Source organism: Arachis stenosperma, chromosome 10 (genome assembly GCF_014773155.1).
Source record: "Arachis stenosperma cultivar V10309 chromosome 10, arast.V10309.gnm1.PFL2, whole genome shotgun sequence".
Lineage (NCBI taxonomy): Eukaryota > Viridiplantae > Streptophyta > Magnoliopsida > Fabales > Fabaceae > Arachis > Arachis stenosperma.
The window spans coordinates 134,898,859-134,913,463 of NC_080386.1; the positions used below are offsets into that span (position 1 = coordinate 134,898,859).

General features: G+C 34.8%; 2 protein-coding genes across 2 annotated transcripts; one reads left to right on the top strand and one right to left on the bottom strand.

Annotated features, from left to right (window-relative positions):
- The first annotated feature begins 140 nt into the window (after window positions 1-140).
- LOC130954864 (cellulose synthase-like protein D4) lies at window positions 141-5,272 on the top strand. Its single transcript, XM_057881647.1, has 5 exons — window positions 141-1,109; window positions 1,221-1,616; window positions 1,707-2,511; window positions 3,366-4,117; window positions 4,228-5,272. The coding sequence occupies exons 1-5, from the start codon at window positions 643-645 to the stop codon at window positions 5,186-5,188; spliced, it is 3,381 nt and encodes a 1,126-aa protein (XP_057737630.1). The 5' UTR covers window positions 141-642; the 3' UTR covers window positions 5,189-5,272.
- A 6,770-nt stretch (window positions 5,273-12,042) lies between these two features.
- LOC130957872 (uncharacterized) lies at window positions 12,043-14,187 on the bottom strand. The gene is made up of 6 exons (XM_057884711.1): window positions 13,947-14,187; window positions 13,610-13,845; window positions 13,086-13,196; window positions 12,780-12,872; window positions 12,616-12,687; window positions 12,043-12,525 (listed from the first exon to the last, which is right to left on the bottom strand). Exons 1-6 carry the CDS (start codon window positions 14,185-14,187, stop codon window positions 12,043-12,045), a joined length of 1,236 nt encoding a protein of 411 aa, XP_057740694.1.
- Window positions 14,188-14,605: the final 418 nt, after the last annotated feature.

Consider the following 14,605-nt stretch of genomic DNA (forward strand, 5'->3'; position numbering starts at 1 on the left):
ACATTAACAGTAACCTTAACATATGTTCTAAAGATATGCATTAACTAAATTATCTTTTTACAAATATTTTAAAAAGCTTTAGTAAAAACAAATATAATTCAATAGTTTCAAATTGTCATACACATTGCACAAGTGGAAATAATAATTACTCAAAGAAAAATTGCAAGTATATATAGCAAAACAAACATATTAGTTTTAAGACGCATGCATATAAAGCAAACACACTCCTAGAAATCAGAAACGGATATCCTTGAAGATAGGATTGTAGAAAATGACTCGGTCTCTCACCATAAATCTATCTACCTCTTTACCAACGTTAACAAATGTCTTGTTATCAATCAAAACTTTTTCTCCAATAAATTTTCTTTGAATCCTACCACGATAATATTTCAATTTTATTTCATATCCTTCATGATAGCTATAGCGTGAAGAATGGAATTTTTCAATTTTCCTTTGGTATGTTTTGATAGATCTTTCCAATGACACTAGAAATATTTCAAGACACAAAGAGGATTTGTTCTTTGTTAATTCTTTCCAAAAGATGTGTCAAGCAAAATGACCAAAGGCTTGCAACGAAATTCATCACATGTAGATTTTCTATAGAAAATTAAATCATAATTATAGAATTGGCACATAGAAAAGATGATGTCATCATCAAGCCAACCTTCAAAAAAGTCTGTACGTAATACTGGAGTATCAGAATCGAGTAGTTCCCAAGGAGCGCGCAACTCTGGAGGACCAACTGTGAAGTTTGCAAGGCGAACTTCAAGTGGGAAATATGTAACATTGTCAAGAGAAGACATTGACATGTCTGGAGACATGTCAGGAGACTATATGAACTATACTGTTCATATTCCTCCTACCCCTGATAATCAACCCATGGACTCATCAGTTGCTATGAAAGCTGAAGAACAATATGTTTCCAATTCTTTATTTACTGGAGGATTCAATAGCGTAACTAGAGCCCACTTAATGGACAAGGTGATTGATTCTGAGGTGAGCCACCCCCAAATGGCAGGCGCCAAAGGCTCTGCTTGCTCAATGCCTGCCTGTGATGGCAAGGTTATGAAGGATGAAAGAGGAAATGATGTAATCCCATGTGAGTGTAGGTATGCAATAAATATGCTTTACTTCAATTAAATATAACACCTAATTCCATATTAAGTATTATTACTTGGAAGAAATAATCCAATTAATTTTTATACAATTTTTGAACCCAGGTTCAAGATTTGCAGAGACTGCTTTTTGGATGCACAAAAAGAAAGTGGCTTATGCCCTGGTTGTAAAGAGCCATATAGAGTGGGTGAATATGACGACGATGCAGATTATTCTAATAGAGCATTGCCGTTACCTGCACCAGATGGCTCTAAGCGGGATGCAAACAACATGTCTGTCATGAAAAGGAATCAAAATGGAGAATTTGACCATAATCGGTGGCTATTTGAGACCAAAGGTACCTATGGTGTTGGAAATGCGTATTGGCCTCAGGAAGATCATATGTATGGTGGTGATGGTGATGGTGGTATGCAAGGAGGAATGATAGATCCATCAGACAAACCATGGAAGCCTTTAAGTAGAATAATACCAATTCCAACTGCTATCTTGAGTCCTTATAGGTTATTATTCATCATCATAACAAACTACATGCACATATAGTCTATTAATTAGTTGATGATTTGAATATACTTTATTGATGTTGTTGACAGGTTGCTAATTTTTGTTCGATTAATAGTATTGGGATTCTTTTTACATTGGAGAATAGCACATCCAAATCAAGATGCATTATGGTTGTGGTTTATGTCAATTATTTGTGAGACATGGTTTGCTTTTTCTTGGATACTTGATCAAATTCCCAAGTTTTCCCCCATTAACCGTTCCACTGACCTTGAAGTCCTTCATGAGAAATTTGATGCTCCATCCCCTTCCAATCCTACCGGGAGATCAGATTTACCGGGTGTTGACTTTTTTGTATCCACTGCTGATCCTGATAAAGAGCCACCTCTGGTGACTGCCAATACAATTCTTTCCATATTAGCAGTTGATTATCCCGTGGAAAAGCTTTCATGTTATGTTTCTGACGATGGAGGTGCCCTATTGACTTTTGAAGCCATGGCTGAGGCTGCTAGCTTTGCCGACTTATGGGTTCCTTTTTGCAGAAAACATCAAATTGAGCCCAGGAATCCAGAGAGTTACTTCAACTTAAAAGTTGACCCCACAAAGAACAAAAGCAGATCAGATTTTGTGAAGGACAGAAGAAGGGTCAAAAGAGAATATGATGAGTTCAAAGTGCGCATCAATGGGCTTCCAGATTCTATTAGGAGAAGATCAGATGCCTTCAATGCACGAGAGGAAATGAAGATGATGAAACACATGAAAGAGAGTGGTGCCGACCCTTCTGAACCAATTAAAGTGTTGAAGGCAACATGGATGGCTGATGGTACCCATTGGCCTGGCACTTGGGCTTCTCCTTCTAGGGAGCATGCAAAAGGTGATCATGCTGGAATACTTCAGGTAGTTACTATATGTACTTATTAGCGTCCTCATCAAATACTAATTGATCTATCACATTACATGCTAAAATGTGCACACTGTAACGTACGTATACATGGGAAGTGTTTAAGTCAATATTGTGTACGGTTTTTTTTTGCTACGTACCTAGTTGTATACACAAAAAAATTAGCTCATAATATCTCTCTCCATCAGAATTTTTTATAGGTGAGTAAATGAGAGTTTTTGCCTTATGTCATTTATGTTATGACAATCAGCAATGTGACTCATTTTATTGTTTGAAGTCAAATTTTCAAAATAATAATAAAAAAAACTCATGCTCTTTAAACTAAACATTACTAATGTGTCACAATACAAACGAAATGGTGTAAAAATTCTGGTTTGTTGTTGAAACACCTAACAAATTCAACTTTTTTTTTCTCTGTCTTGTTCTTTTTCCTCCACCTGCTTGTATGTTGTCTTGTATAAAAGTTTAGTCCACAATATATCAATTGATTGAATTATATTATAAAAAAATGTTATTAGAATGTCCACTTAAATACCTATTAAATTCATAAATAAATGAATATGCATTTATATATGATAAAAATTTATGTACAAATAAACTATCACCTTTTTAAGTGCAAAAAGAAAATCACTCATTATATAAAAAATAAAAAATACTATGAGTACATTAAGAAATCAGTCACCATGTATAAATACATATATTCTATATTGTAACTAATTTTTGGTGTAATATTAATATTACCCGATTGTATCCAATAGTATCTTTTTCTTCAAATAAGTTCTTACAAGATATTTGCTTAATGATCACATTTAACACTAGATGATTTTATGATGTATCAATCTATTCAAAGGTGATGTTGAAGCCGCCAAGTCCTGATCCATTGTTAGGAAGTGCAGATGACAAGATCATAGACTTTGCAGAAGTAGATATACGATTACCAATGTTTGTGTATGTATCTCGAGAGAAACGCCCGGGTTACGATCACAACAAGAAAGCAGGTGCCATGAATGCACTAGTTCGAGCATCCGCGATTCTGTCGAATGGGCCATTCATTCTGAACCTTGACTGTGACCACTACATCTATAATTGCAAGGCGGTGCGAGAAGGAATGTGCTTCATGATGGATAGAGGTGGTGAAAACATATGCTATATCCAATTCCCACAAAGGTTTGAAGGAATTGATCCTTCAGATCGCTATGCCAACCACAATACTGTCTTCTTTGATGGTAACATGCGAGCTCTTGATGGTCTTCAAGGTCCAGTTTATGTGGGAACGGGTTGCATGTTTCGAAGATTTGCACTATATGGTTTTAACCCTCCCTTGGTGGATCAGGTAAACCCTAAAAAAGGTGAGGGTGAGTCTGAAATGCAAGCATTGAGTGCTAGTGAATTTGATAGAGATCTAGATATGAACCTATTGCCAAAACGTTTTGGTAATTCTACCTTGTTATCCGAGAGCATACCCATTGCTGAGTTCCAAGGTCGGCCACTTGCAGATCATCCGGCAGTCAAGTATGGACGTCCACCTGGTGCTCTTAGGGTACCTCGTGACCCACTTGATGCCACAACTGTAGCAGAGGCCGTATCTGTCATTTCTTGTTGGTATGTATGCATGCTTTTGAATCAGATCAAATCAAACTACAGACTTAATGTAGACATCCCAGTCAAATTTTATCGATTAATTGATGTGCGATTTGTATATTTATTTATAGGTACGAGGACAAGACAGAGTGGGGAGATAGGGTAGGATGGATTTATGGGTCAGTGACAGAAGACGTGGTTACAGGGTATCGCATGCACAATCGTGGATGGCGTTCTGTGTATTGTGTAACAAAAAGAGACTCGTTTCGCGGATCGGCACCAATTAATCTCACTGATCGACTGCACCAGGTGTTACGATGGGCCACAGGCTCTGTTGAAATCTTCTTCTCAAAGAATAATGCTATACTTGCAAGTCGGCGCCTTAATTTTCTTCAAAGACTCGCTTACCTCAATGTTGGCATATACCCATTCACCTCTGTGTTCCTTATTGTGTATTGTTTCCTCCCTGCACTTTCTCTATTTTCTGGGTTCTTCATTGTCCAAACTCTTAGCATTGCCTTCTTGATCTACTTGCTTACCATCACCATATGTTTGGTTTTGTTGGCCATTCTTGAGGTAAAATGGTCTGGCGTTGAGTTAGAGCAATGGTGGAGAAACGAACAATTTTGGCTCATTTCTGGAACTAGTGCTCACTTTGCTGCTGTGGTTCAAGGACTCCTTAAGGTCATTGCTGGTATTGAAATTAATTTCACATTGACATCCAAATCTGCGGCAGAGGACGATGAAGATATATATGCAGATTTGTATATAGTTAAGTGGTCCTCCCTGATGATTCCACCCATTGTTATTGCTATGGTGAACATTATTGCCATTGTGGTTGCATTTTCTAGGACAATTTTCAGCGTATATCCAGATTGGAGCAAGTTTATTGGAGGTGCTTTCTTTAGTTTTTGGGTGCTTGCTCATTTGTATCCATTTGCAAAAGGGTTGATGGGGAGGAGAGGAAAGACCCCAACCATTGTGTATGTTTGGGCAGGTCTCGTTGCCATTACAATTTCTTTGTTGTGGATTGCCATTAGCCCACCCAAGGGAGGCGCAAAAGGTTTTAAGACAGAATTCCAATTTCCATGAAACATTAATAGCATTTTGCTACTTTAACGTCAACAACACTATATGTACCTAACTTTGGTGTGAGCACCATGTTTGAAAGAGAAGGATGGGAAAAGGAAAAACGAATGAAAGGGAAAAAATTTTGGACAAAAAGTGGAGTCTAGATAGGTGTAGAAACCAACTTACAGTACAAATATATATATTTTTTTCAATTTAAAATGGGTAGACAAATCTTGGGTATTAAAAGCATGAAAATAAAAGACAAAAAATTGTGGATTAGTTTTTATTTCATATATGTCTGCAATGCGGATGAGTTGGTGTAAAGACATTGTTTTTTGAAATGTACAAAAGTATATACTTTATTTTATTTCCATTGAGCAGTAGGCATAACTCAACCAGAAAATCTCATTCTATAGTTCAAGGAGTGAGGACTATGACATAATCATGAAGGTTATCGAGATCATATACCTTAAATAATTTAGAATTTTCAATACATTCTTCTCACACTCAAGATGGAACATATGAAGCATAATATTTGCAAGAATAAACTTTTGTAGGTAGCTCATCTATACAAGATAGGCTTAAATACCATGTTCATGCTAAGAAAGAAAATGAAACAATTAATTGCATTTACTTGAACAAGACATGTTATTACAATGAATTTATTAATCAAATGACTTAGTATAAAAAATGAAAAATTGGAACTAACCATCAAAGTCTTTCTAACTAATCCTTGTTAGACAAATGGCTTCTATAACAAAAGGAGGTGAACTGATTCATCACTCACGTTAAAGAATTTTCAAAAGATTATTTAGAAGATTATTGACCCGTTAAAAAGGAAATAAAAACAACTACACATGGTGGGTGGCACCACCCATCTAAAAGTATCTGATGGATAAAAATTTAGGATTTAAAATTTAGAATTTGGTGCTTTAAGTTTGAGGATTAAACATAAAATTACGATTGTTTGTAAGGAATTAGGATAGCTAGCTATATTTTTTATGGTTTTCTATTGATTTATAAAGGTTTTGTGCCTTGTTTCAGATGGAGTTATGATGGTTTTGGGAATTGCTATGAGTCGTAACGTGTAGTGTTACATAGTGTAAAAAAGATGCGAGAATCGTTGATGTTTTGAATGTGGTCTTGTTCAGACTAAAATAGTTTAGAGTCTAATTGCAGAGAACTCATATTGTCCCTTTAGCTTGGTACTCATACACTTTAAGGTGAATACAACTTTCTGTCATTTTACGTAGCGAGTTTCGGTAAATTCAGTAAGTAAAGAAATGAGTTTGTAATTCTTTTAAAAAAGGTTGCCTAGATTAATTAGATTCTCTTCCTATCTATTCATAGTATAATAAGATCAATCAAGGAATCTAAATTGCACGGTACTTTATTCTTGTATCTTTCCTTGGTTGAGGTAGACTTCCCTATCCTTAATTAATGATAGAATAAGATTTGTTGCTTTGCCCACAAGCCCTGCTAGTGTAGCTAGTTTGGTCGAAACTGTGTTGTTCGTTTTGGCGAGAAGCTCCAAGTGTGATTCTAATCCTAAATTAGGTTTAATTTCCTGTTTTGGAATGAATTGTTAATTTGTTATAAAGAATGACCTGCCTAAACTTAAAAAATATTGGTTCTTTTCCTTGGTAGCATGGCGCTTATCGGTCTCAATACCCTTTGACACTTGGCATTGTTTCCTTTCATCTACAAGGAGGGAGAGTAGTAATCTCTCAGGGGCAAAATCTATCTGTTCTTATGTATATATAGTTTTCTATTTAGCAAAAAATCCCATATTTATATTATGCAAATATATAAATATTGGTAAAGAAAAAAATGATGCATGCTCTCGACTATGATGCATGACTGGAGAAACTGAACAGAAGCTCAAAATTAGCCTTCTAAGCAATCAAGCACCAAAGCCCAATCTTCCTGATAGGCTGTATCCACGACGGCCAACTCGTCAGTTTGACACTGACATAGCGAGATAACTTTGCAATAACGGCATTTTTTAGATGTACAAAATAGTGATTTGAAAGTGAATTAATTAGTCTTGTAATAAAATAAATAGACACTTATTTGTTGATATATGAATGGTTTTATTAAAATTTTAAACTGGCAAAAAAAAAAATGATGTCATACTAATTGCTAAGCATATAAAGTGGTAGGTGAAAGTGGTAATGTTCTTTACTTTTTAGTAGAAAAATTAAACATTTAATTTTTGTAGGTGAAAATTCAAATGCGATAAATTTCAAGTGAAATTAATAGTTGAGAGTTGTCAAATAATTTGATTGATTTAATTAAATTTTTATCTAATGACTCTCACTTCACATAAAATTAACTCGAACTGAAATTTTTCACCTTTTATTTTACATGTTAATTTTTAAATATGTTATAAAAATGGTTATTTAAATAACCAAAATGCTAATTCAACAACCAGGAGAATAAGTTTGACAACTAAATGACACTTTATTAAATACTCTACTGTTTATATTTCGATAAATAATAAATATATTTAATTTAAATATTTAAAAAAGCCACTAGCTCGTTATTCAATTATTATTTGCAATTAAGAAGAAACGAACTATATCTATATTTATAGAAAGATCAATGTTAGTCATTTTATAAAATAAAATAAAATTTAATAGTAATACACTGTAAGTTAAATAAAAAGGTTTATATAATTAATTATATATTATCAAATTAGTAAAAATATTTAATTTTTATATTTATTGTACGTATTAATAATTATTAAAAAAATATAATATGATTTCATATTATTTTTTATATTATCTATTAAAAGTAAACTCAATAAAATATAATAATATTGAATACTATACATTATAAGTTTAATTTTAAGAGATATCGATGTATAATTTGCAAATAAAAAGTAAATACCTTGTTTGATATTTTATCATGTTCCAAAAAATTTCTATTCATAATTTATGATTTAAAAAAGTGTTAGTTATCTTTTAAAATTTGGCCTTTGTTTAACTTTTTAAATAATATTATTTAATTATTTTTTTTAATTGAATCACTTTTCTATTTTTTAGACAAACACATTGTTGATTATTTTAATTTAACTCTTATTTACACCAACAAACACATTTAGATTTTAATACGATAAGGTTTATTAAATATATGAGGATGCATTATTTTTTTGTTATATCTAAATTATAATATTAATACGAGTATAGCTGAATGTAAGGAAGAAAGTAAGAGGCATGCAATGTTAGCAAAAGAGGTTGCAACTAACTTAGGACAGATGGCAGCCAATTCACAAATTTAGGACCTCATAAGAAGCGTGAGAAAGAAAGGTCAAATAGCAGGCTGCTGAGGAATGTGGGTATTAGGTGAATTGTGGTATTTTTCTTCTTCCTTCTCTCTCTCAACTCTCTTTTTTTTTCTGTTACTCTCATTCTATTGTTACGTAGAATATTCCCTTCTATTTTTCTATTCTGTTATCTTCTCTGCCACCTTGCTAATTCCAATTCCATCTTTCTCAGGTTATGGCTTCTTCCCACTGCTGCAATCTGATTCTATAGATTCTGATCTCCATATTTCTTTCAATTCTGTCGCATTTACTGTTACATTAAAGAACTCAATTTTGTTTCTTTTATTAGACCTCAAGTCACTGATGAGCTTGATTCTTTCTGATTGTTCTTAGTTCTGAACTCTAACTTGTGTTTCTGGCTTAATTCCTCTATTCAATAGGCTATATGTTCAAAATCTGTGTTGCAATTGCCCAATTTTGATCTACTATTTGAGGTTGAAACTGATGCTTCGGATTCTGGAATAGGTGCAGTTCTGTTGTAGTAAAAACATCCAATAGCCTTCTTTTCCAAGAAGCTTCCCCCAACTCTATAGAAATAATCAGCTTATGTTCGGAAATTTTATGCCATCATTGAAGCGTTGGCAAATTTTTGACATTACTTACTGGGAAAGAAATTTGTATTGCGTACAGATCATCAGAGCCTTAAGGTGCTGCTCGAGCAGGATCTACACACTCCAAAGCAACACAAATAGCTGCATAAGCTACTGGGATATGACTTCGAGATTCACTACAAATCTGGTGCTGAGAATGTGGCTGCAGATGCTCTTTCGAGGAGTTTTCTTGATGCTTGGTATGCACCACAAGCTGATTGGATGAGGCAATTGAAGGAGGATGTAGCTCAAAATCCTATTTTTAAGTAATAATAGAAAAGTGTAGTAATCATACTTTGGGAGATTTAAATTACTCTGTCCATAATGACCTTCTTGTATGGAGGAATAGATTGGTGATACCTACAAACAGATCTTTAATACCTAAAATTTTGCATGAGTACCATGATAGTGTTATTGGAGGTCATGCCGGCATAGCAAAGACCGTAGAGCAAGTTTGTGCAATCTTTTATTGGCCCAACATGTAGCGAGACATTAGGTGTTATGTTCTAAACTGTTGTGTATGTCAACAAGCTAAGGTGGACACCAAGGCCCCAGCAGGGTTACTCAAATCATTACTAGTTCCCTCACAGGTTTGGAAAGACATTGCAATGGATTTTATCACAGCATTACCACTGGTAGCAGGAAATTTAGTGAGTATGATTGTAATTGATAGACTAACCAAATATACTCATTTCATCCCTTTAAAGCATGATTTCAATAGCAAATCGGCGGTAGATATGTTCATCAACAATGTGGTTAAGCTTCATGGTTTTCCAAGTTCTATTGTCTCTGATAGAGACCGGGTTTTCATCAGCAAATTTTGGCAGCACCTATTTTGAAGTCAAGGAACTACATTAGCAATGAGTTTCGCTTATCATCCACAAACTGATTGTCAGAGTGAGGTATGTAATAGGACATTGGAGATGTATTTATGTTGCTTTTGTTCTGATAATCCAAAGCGTTAGGTTACTCTTCTTTCGTGGGCAAGATATTGGTATAACACTTTTTGGCATAGTAGCATCAAAATGACTTTATTTAAAACATTGTATGGTCGAGAACCTCCTACTTTGGCTCGATATGAGTTTTCAGCTCAAGATGATTCCTCCCTACAAAAGCTGTTGGAGGACCACGATCAACTGCTGGACACGTTAAAATTTAACCTGGAAAGATCACACTAGTATATGAAGCAGGATGCTGACAAGGATAGAAGACACTATGAATTCAGTGAAGGAGACTTAGTGCTGGTTAAGCTGCAGCCCTATCGCCAACACTCAGTGGCTTTGAGAAAGCATCAGGATTTTATAGAGTTTTCTAGATTTATAGGATTTTCTAAATTTTCTTAGGATTTTCTACGGTTTTTAGGATTTTTTAGTCTTTTCTAAGATTTTTCTAGGGTTTTCTAGCTTTTTTCTTGGTTTTCTAGGATTTTTCTAGGCTTTTTTAGGGTTTTCATACGATTTTTAGGGTTTCTAAGAGTTTTTAGGGTTTTCTAGGACTTTTCTAGTGTTTTCTAGGATTTTCTAGGGTTTTATAGGGTTTTCTAGGATTTTCTAGTATTTTTCTAGGGGTTCCAAGATTTTCTATGGTTGTTAGGGTTTTTCTAGTATTTTTTAGGGTTCTCTAGTGTTTTTCTAGAATTTTCTAATATTTTTTATGATTTTCTAGGGTTTTCTTAGGGTATTTAGGGTTTTCTGAGATTTTCTATGGTTTTCGAGGATTTTTTTAGGGTTTTTTGTATGGTTTTCTAGGTTTTTCAAGGGTTTTTAGGGGTTTTCTAGGGATTTCTAGGAATTTTTAGGGTTATCTAGGATTTTCTAGGATTTTCTTGGTTTTTGTAAGGTTTTCTAGGGTTTTCTTAGAATTTTCTAGGATTTTTAGGTTTTTTTAGGATTTTCTAGGGATTTCTTGGGGTTTTTTTTAGGATTTTCTAGGGTTTTTGAGGGTTTTTTTAGAGTTTTCTTGGGTTTTTCTAGTTTTTTCTAGGATTTTTTTAGAGTTTTTTTAATGATTTTTTAGGATTTTCTAAGGTTTTTCTAGAATATTTTAGGATTTTCTAGGATTTCTAGGGTTTTTTAGTATTTTTTAGTATTTTCTAGGGTTTTTCTAGGGTTTTCTAGGTTTTATAAGGATTTTCTAGGGTTTTCTTAAGGTTTTCTATGATCTACTAGGGTTTTCTAGGATTTTCTTAGGATTTTCTCGGGTTTTCTAGTGTTTTCAGTATTTTTAGAAATTTTCTAGGGTTTTGTAGGATTTTCTAATGTTTTATTAGGGTTTTCTATGTTTTTCTATGATTCACTACACCACATCCGGCAGATAGCAGCGGTTATGGATAGGATTAGTAGCGGTTTTTAACTGCTGGCAAACGGATAGCAGCGGTTGATAAATCCGCTGAAAGATAGTGTGCGGCTAAACCCTTAGCAGCGGTTATTAGTAACTGCTGGAACAACCGCTGTTAAATGGTATTTTGTAGCAGAATTATTTTGCAGCGGTTTCATCCGCTACTAAATCGACTAAATATGATTTAAGGGAGATTGCAGCGGTTGTCAACCGCTGCAAAATGCCATACATTTACTAACCCTGTTATCAATATAGCAGTGGATTTAAAATCGCTGCCAAATGTCGAATAACACTTTTTTTAAAAAAAAAACCAGAATTTATAATAGAATATGACAACTCTCTTATTTTTTATATGTTCATCCACCCAACTGCGTTAATTTATTAAAATAACCAACAGCCAATCCAAAAACAACATACAAAACAAAACATAACTAAATAAATGCAAAGGTGAATCATTATAACGATAATTTGCATCCACTGAGTCCATTACTGTAAACTACAAATAAAGTCAACAAAATAAAAAACTACAAATAAATATCGGAAAAGTCATTACGAAAGACCAATAATAAAAGAGTCTTCCGATTCCAACACTGATAAGTCAAATCAAGAGTGTCCACACATCATCTTGCATGGGATGAGGTTGGTGCACTTCTCAAATAATCCAAACCCGCAGCTATTTCAGGTGGCAAATTACCTCCTTGTTGCTGGATTACGTATGTCAACAAATCTCCCATTGTCTGTATTTTTGCCTTTCCTTCAGCTGCCTCTGTCTCCATTCTCTGTCTCTTTGCCTCTGCTGCTGCTGCTGCTGCTGCCCTGAGTTCTGCTGCCTCCGCCTTGAGTTCTGCTGCCTCTGTCTTGAGTTTCACAATCTCCATCTGATACTCCTCAATCTGTACACCGTAGTCTGACTGCTCTGGAATGTTACGAAAACACTGACTCGGACATGTACCAATACCAAGTCCACGAACTCTTCCTGGGTGCTCCTTTCCAAGCACTTGTGCAAGGGAATCATTCTGTGAAAATTCCTTGCTAGAGGGGTCTTGGCTCTCAACAAGTTCAATTGCTTCCTGCAAACATGTGAGGTCCGGATTTACACTAATCTAAATTCAATTATAGTAATTACAAAGGGAAATTTGAAAAAGTAATGAACATGATTTACCCCAACCAAACGCGCTTGTTCATTCATATACTTTCCATTCCTTTTTTTTATGACTCATGGTCCATCCCTCTCCTCTCCCAATAGGCCTTCCCAGTCGTTGCTCCTATAACAATCATCAACACACATTTGTATTAAACACAACATTGTATTACCAGAAACACGTCAATATTGTTGAACTGAAGTTAATTTAATTACTTCTTCGTGTCTCTTTCTTGCCATCGTTTTAGAACCTCCGGTATGTGTGTATTGTTGCTTTGAATGATTAACGGCATTTTTTCTACATTTATCCTGCACACAAAACAAAACAGATATAAATTACTACACTGTTAATGATTTTATAAATCAACCTTGAGCGTACAACTTAAGAAAAAACAATAATGATTAGGTGATGAACTTTTGGGTAGTAGTTTTTCCACTATCACAATAAATTCAGCATATTTAGTAGTAGTTCATTAAAATTTAAAATCGCATACATTGAAATTTTAATTACATATTTGTTACCTTCGTGTCATCGTCCAATCGATATTGAAGAAACTTTTTCCAGTGATTTGCCTCTATTCCTGCTGGCTTACGCTTGATATTTTCCTCAAAAGTTAGTTCTTCGTCATAAACCTTATGGAACAAATGATTTCTTGAATTCCTCCAACAGTTTCCTATTCTTTGTAAAATTCCCCGCTTTATCCACCCTCTTTTATTGTCCTCATAGTGGAAGACTCGTTACAAGTTGTTCAAATCAAAAGACAACATATAATAATTAACCACCTCAAAAAGACTTATGTATTATCAAAAGACATACTTTATGAAAACAACAATTCTCGACAACAAAATTCACAGAATTCAACTACAAGAAACTCAACATACACTATCCTTCTCTAATTTACCAGACTAAAACAAATAAAATAGAAAATCAATTGTGTATCCACCTACTAACGGAGAGTTGCTGCACAAAAAATAAACAACATCCCCATTGAAAGGAAACAATGAAATAATCTCTCAAGAAAAATTTAAAACCACATAAACATTACCTTAACCTGGTCATACGCATGCTCCTTGGAAGCCTTGGTCATTGTCTTCCAACTCTTTGCACAAATTGGTAATTGTTGAAAATCAGATCCCAATGTCCCCAAGAAACCGCTCAACAAGCCCGCTGCCTGACCAACTTGTTGCAACTCTCTGTTATGGTGTAGAACGATCTTCTTTCCAGGATGAAGTGCTAATGCCTCCCTAACAGTTAGCTCCATAGAAGAGATCACACCATTTTCTAATAGCAATGAACAAACTTCAAATGTTAGTTTACTAAGAGAATATAATGCACGGAGAAGAATCATTACATTTACAAAGAAGCAAGCATCAGAATAATACCTATGACATCAACAACCCAATAATCAGTGTCCTTTTTTTTGCGGTTTACATTGCCTTGATGTTCAACTTCATGTGCAGCAAACATGTTGTCTAGATGGTCATCGAATGAATTGATCTCATCCGCCTCCGGGTTATAGTCTTCATCTTCTGAATGGTCATCCACACCTTCATGTGAATCCGGTGGATGCCTTCTATTTGTCACAGGAGCTCGAGCGTCCCCAATGTCACTTGACGAAGCCATCCGTGTTTCATTGCGAGGTGGTCGAAAGGGTACAGCGTTAACACGGGATTATCGAGCACCATTGCCGGAACGGGGTGGTGGAGGGGCTCTTGCACGTCGTTGTGCACTTGAAGTTTCTTCCCCCGTATCATGCGTTCCATCCGTTTGCTAAAAACAAAGTAGTTAGAACATCAATTTATTTCATTCGATTTTCCTACAAATTCTATTGAAGAAGTGTATACACTAAAAGGCAAATGAACATTCTAAAAAACTGGTGCATTAAATAACTCACTGGACTAGCGTGGGTTTGACTATTAGGGCCAGCTACAAGTCCGGTTGCATCACTAACGGTGAATCGAGGTTTCCTTGGCATTTGATTATTCCTTAATACAACAAAAGGTCATTAGAGAACCAGCAATATAACGACAATGGAAAACCA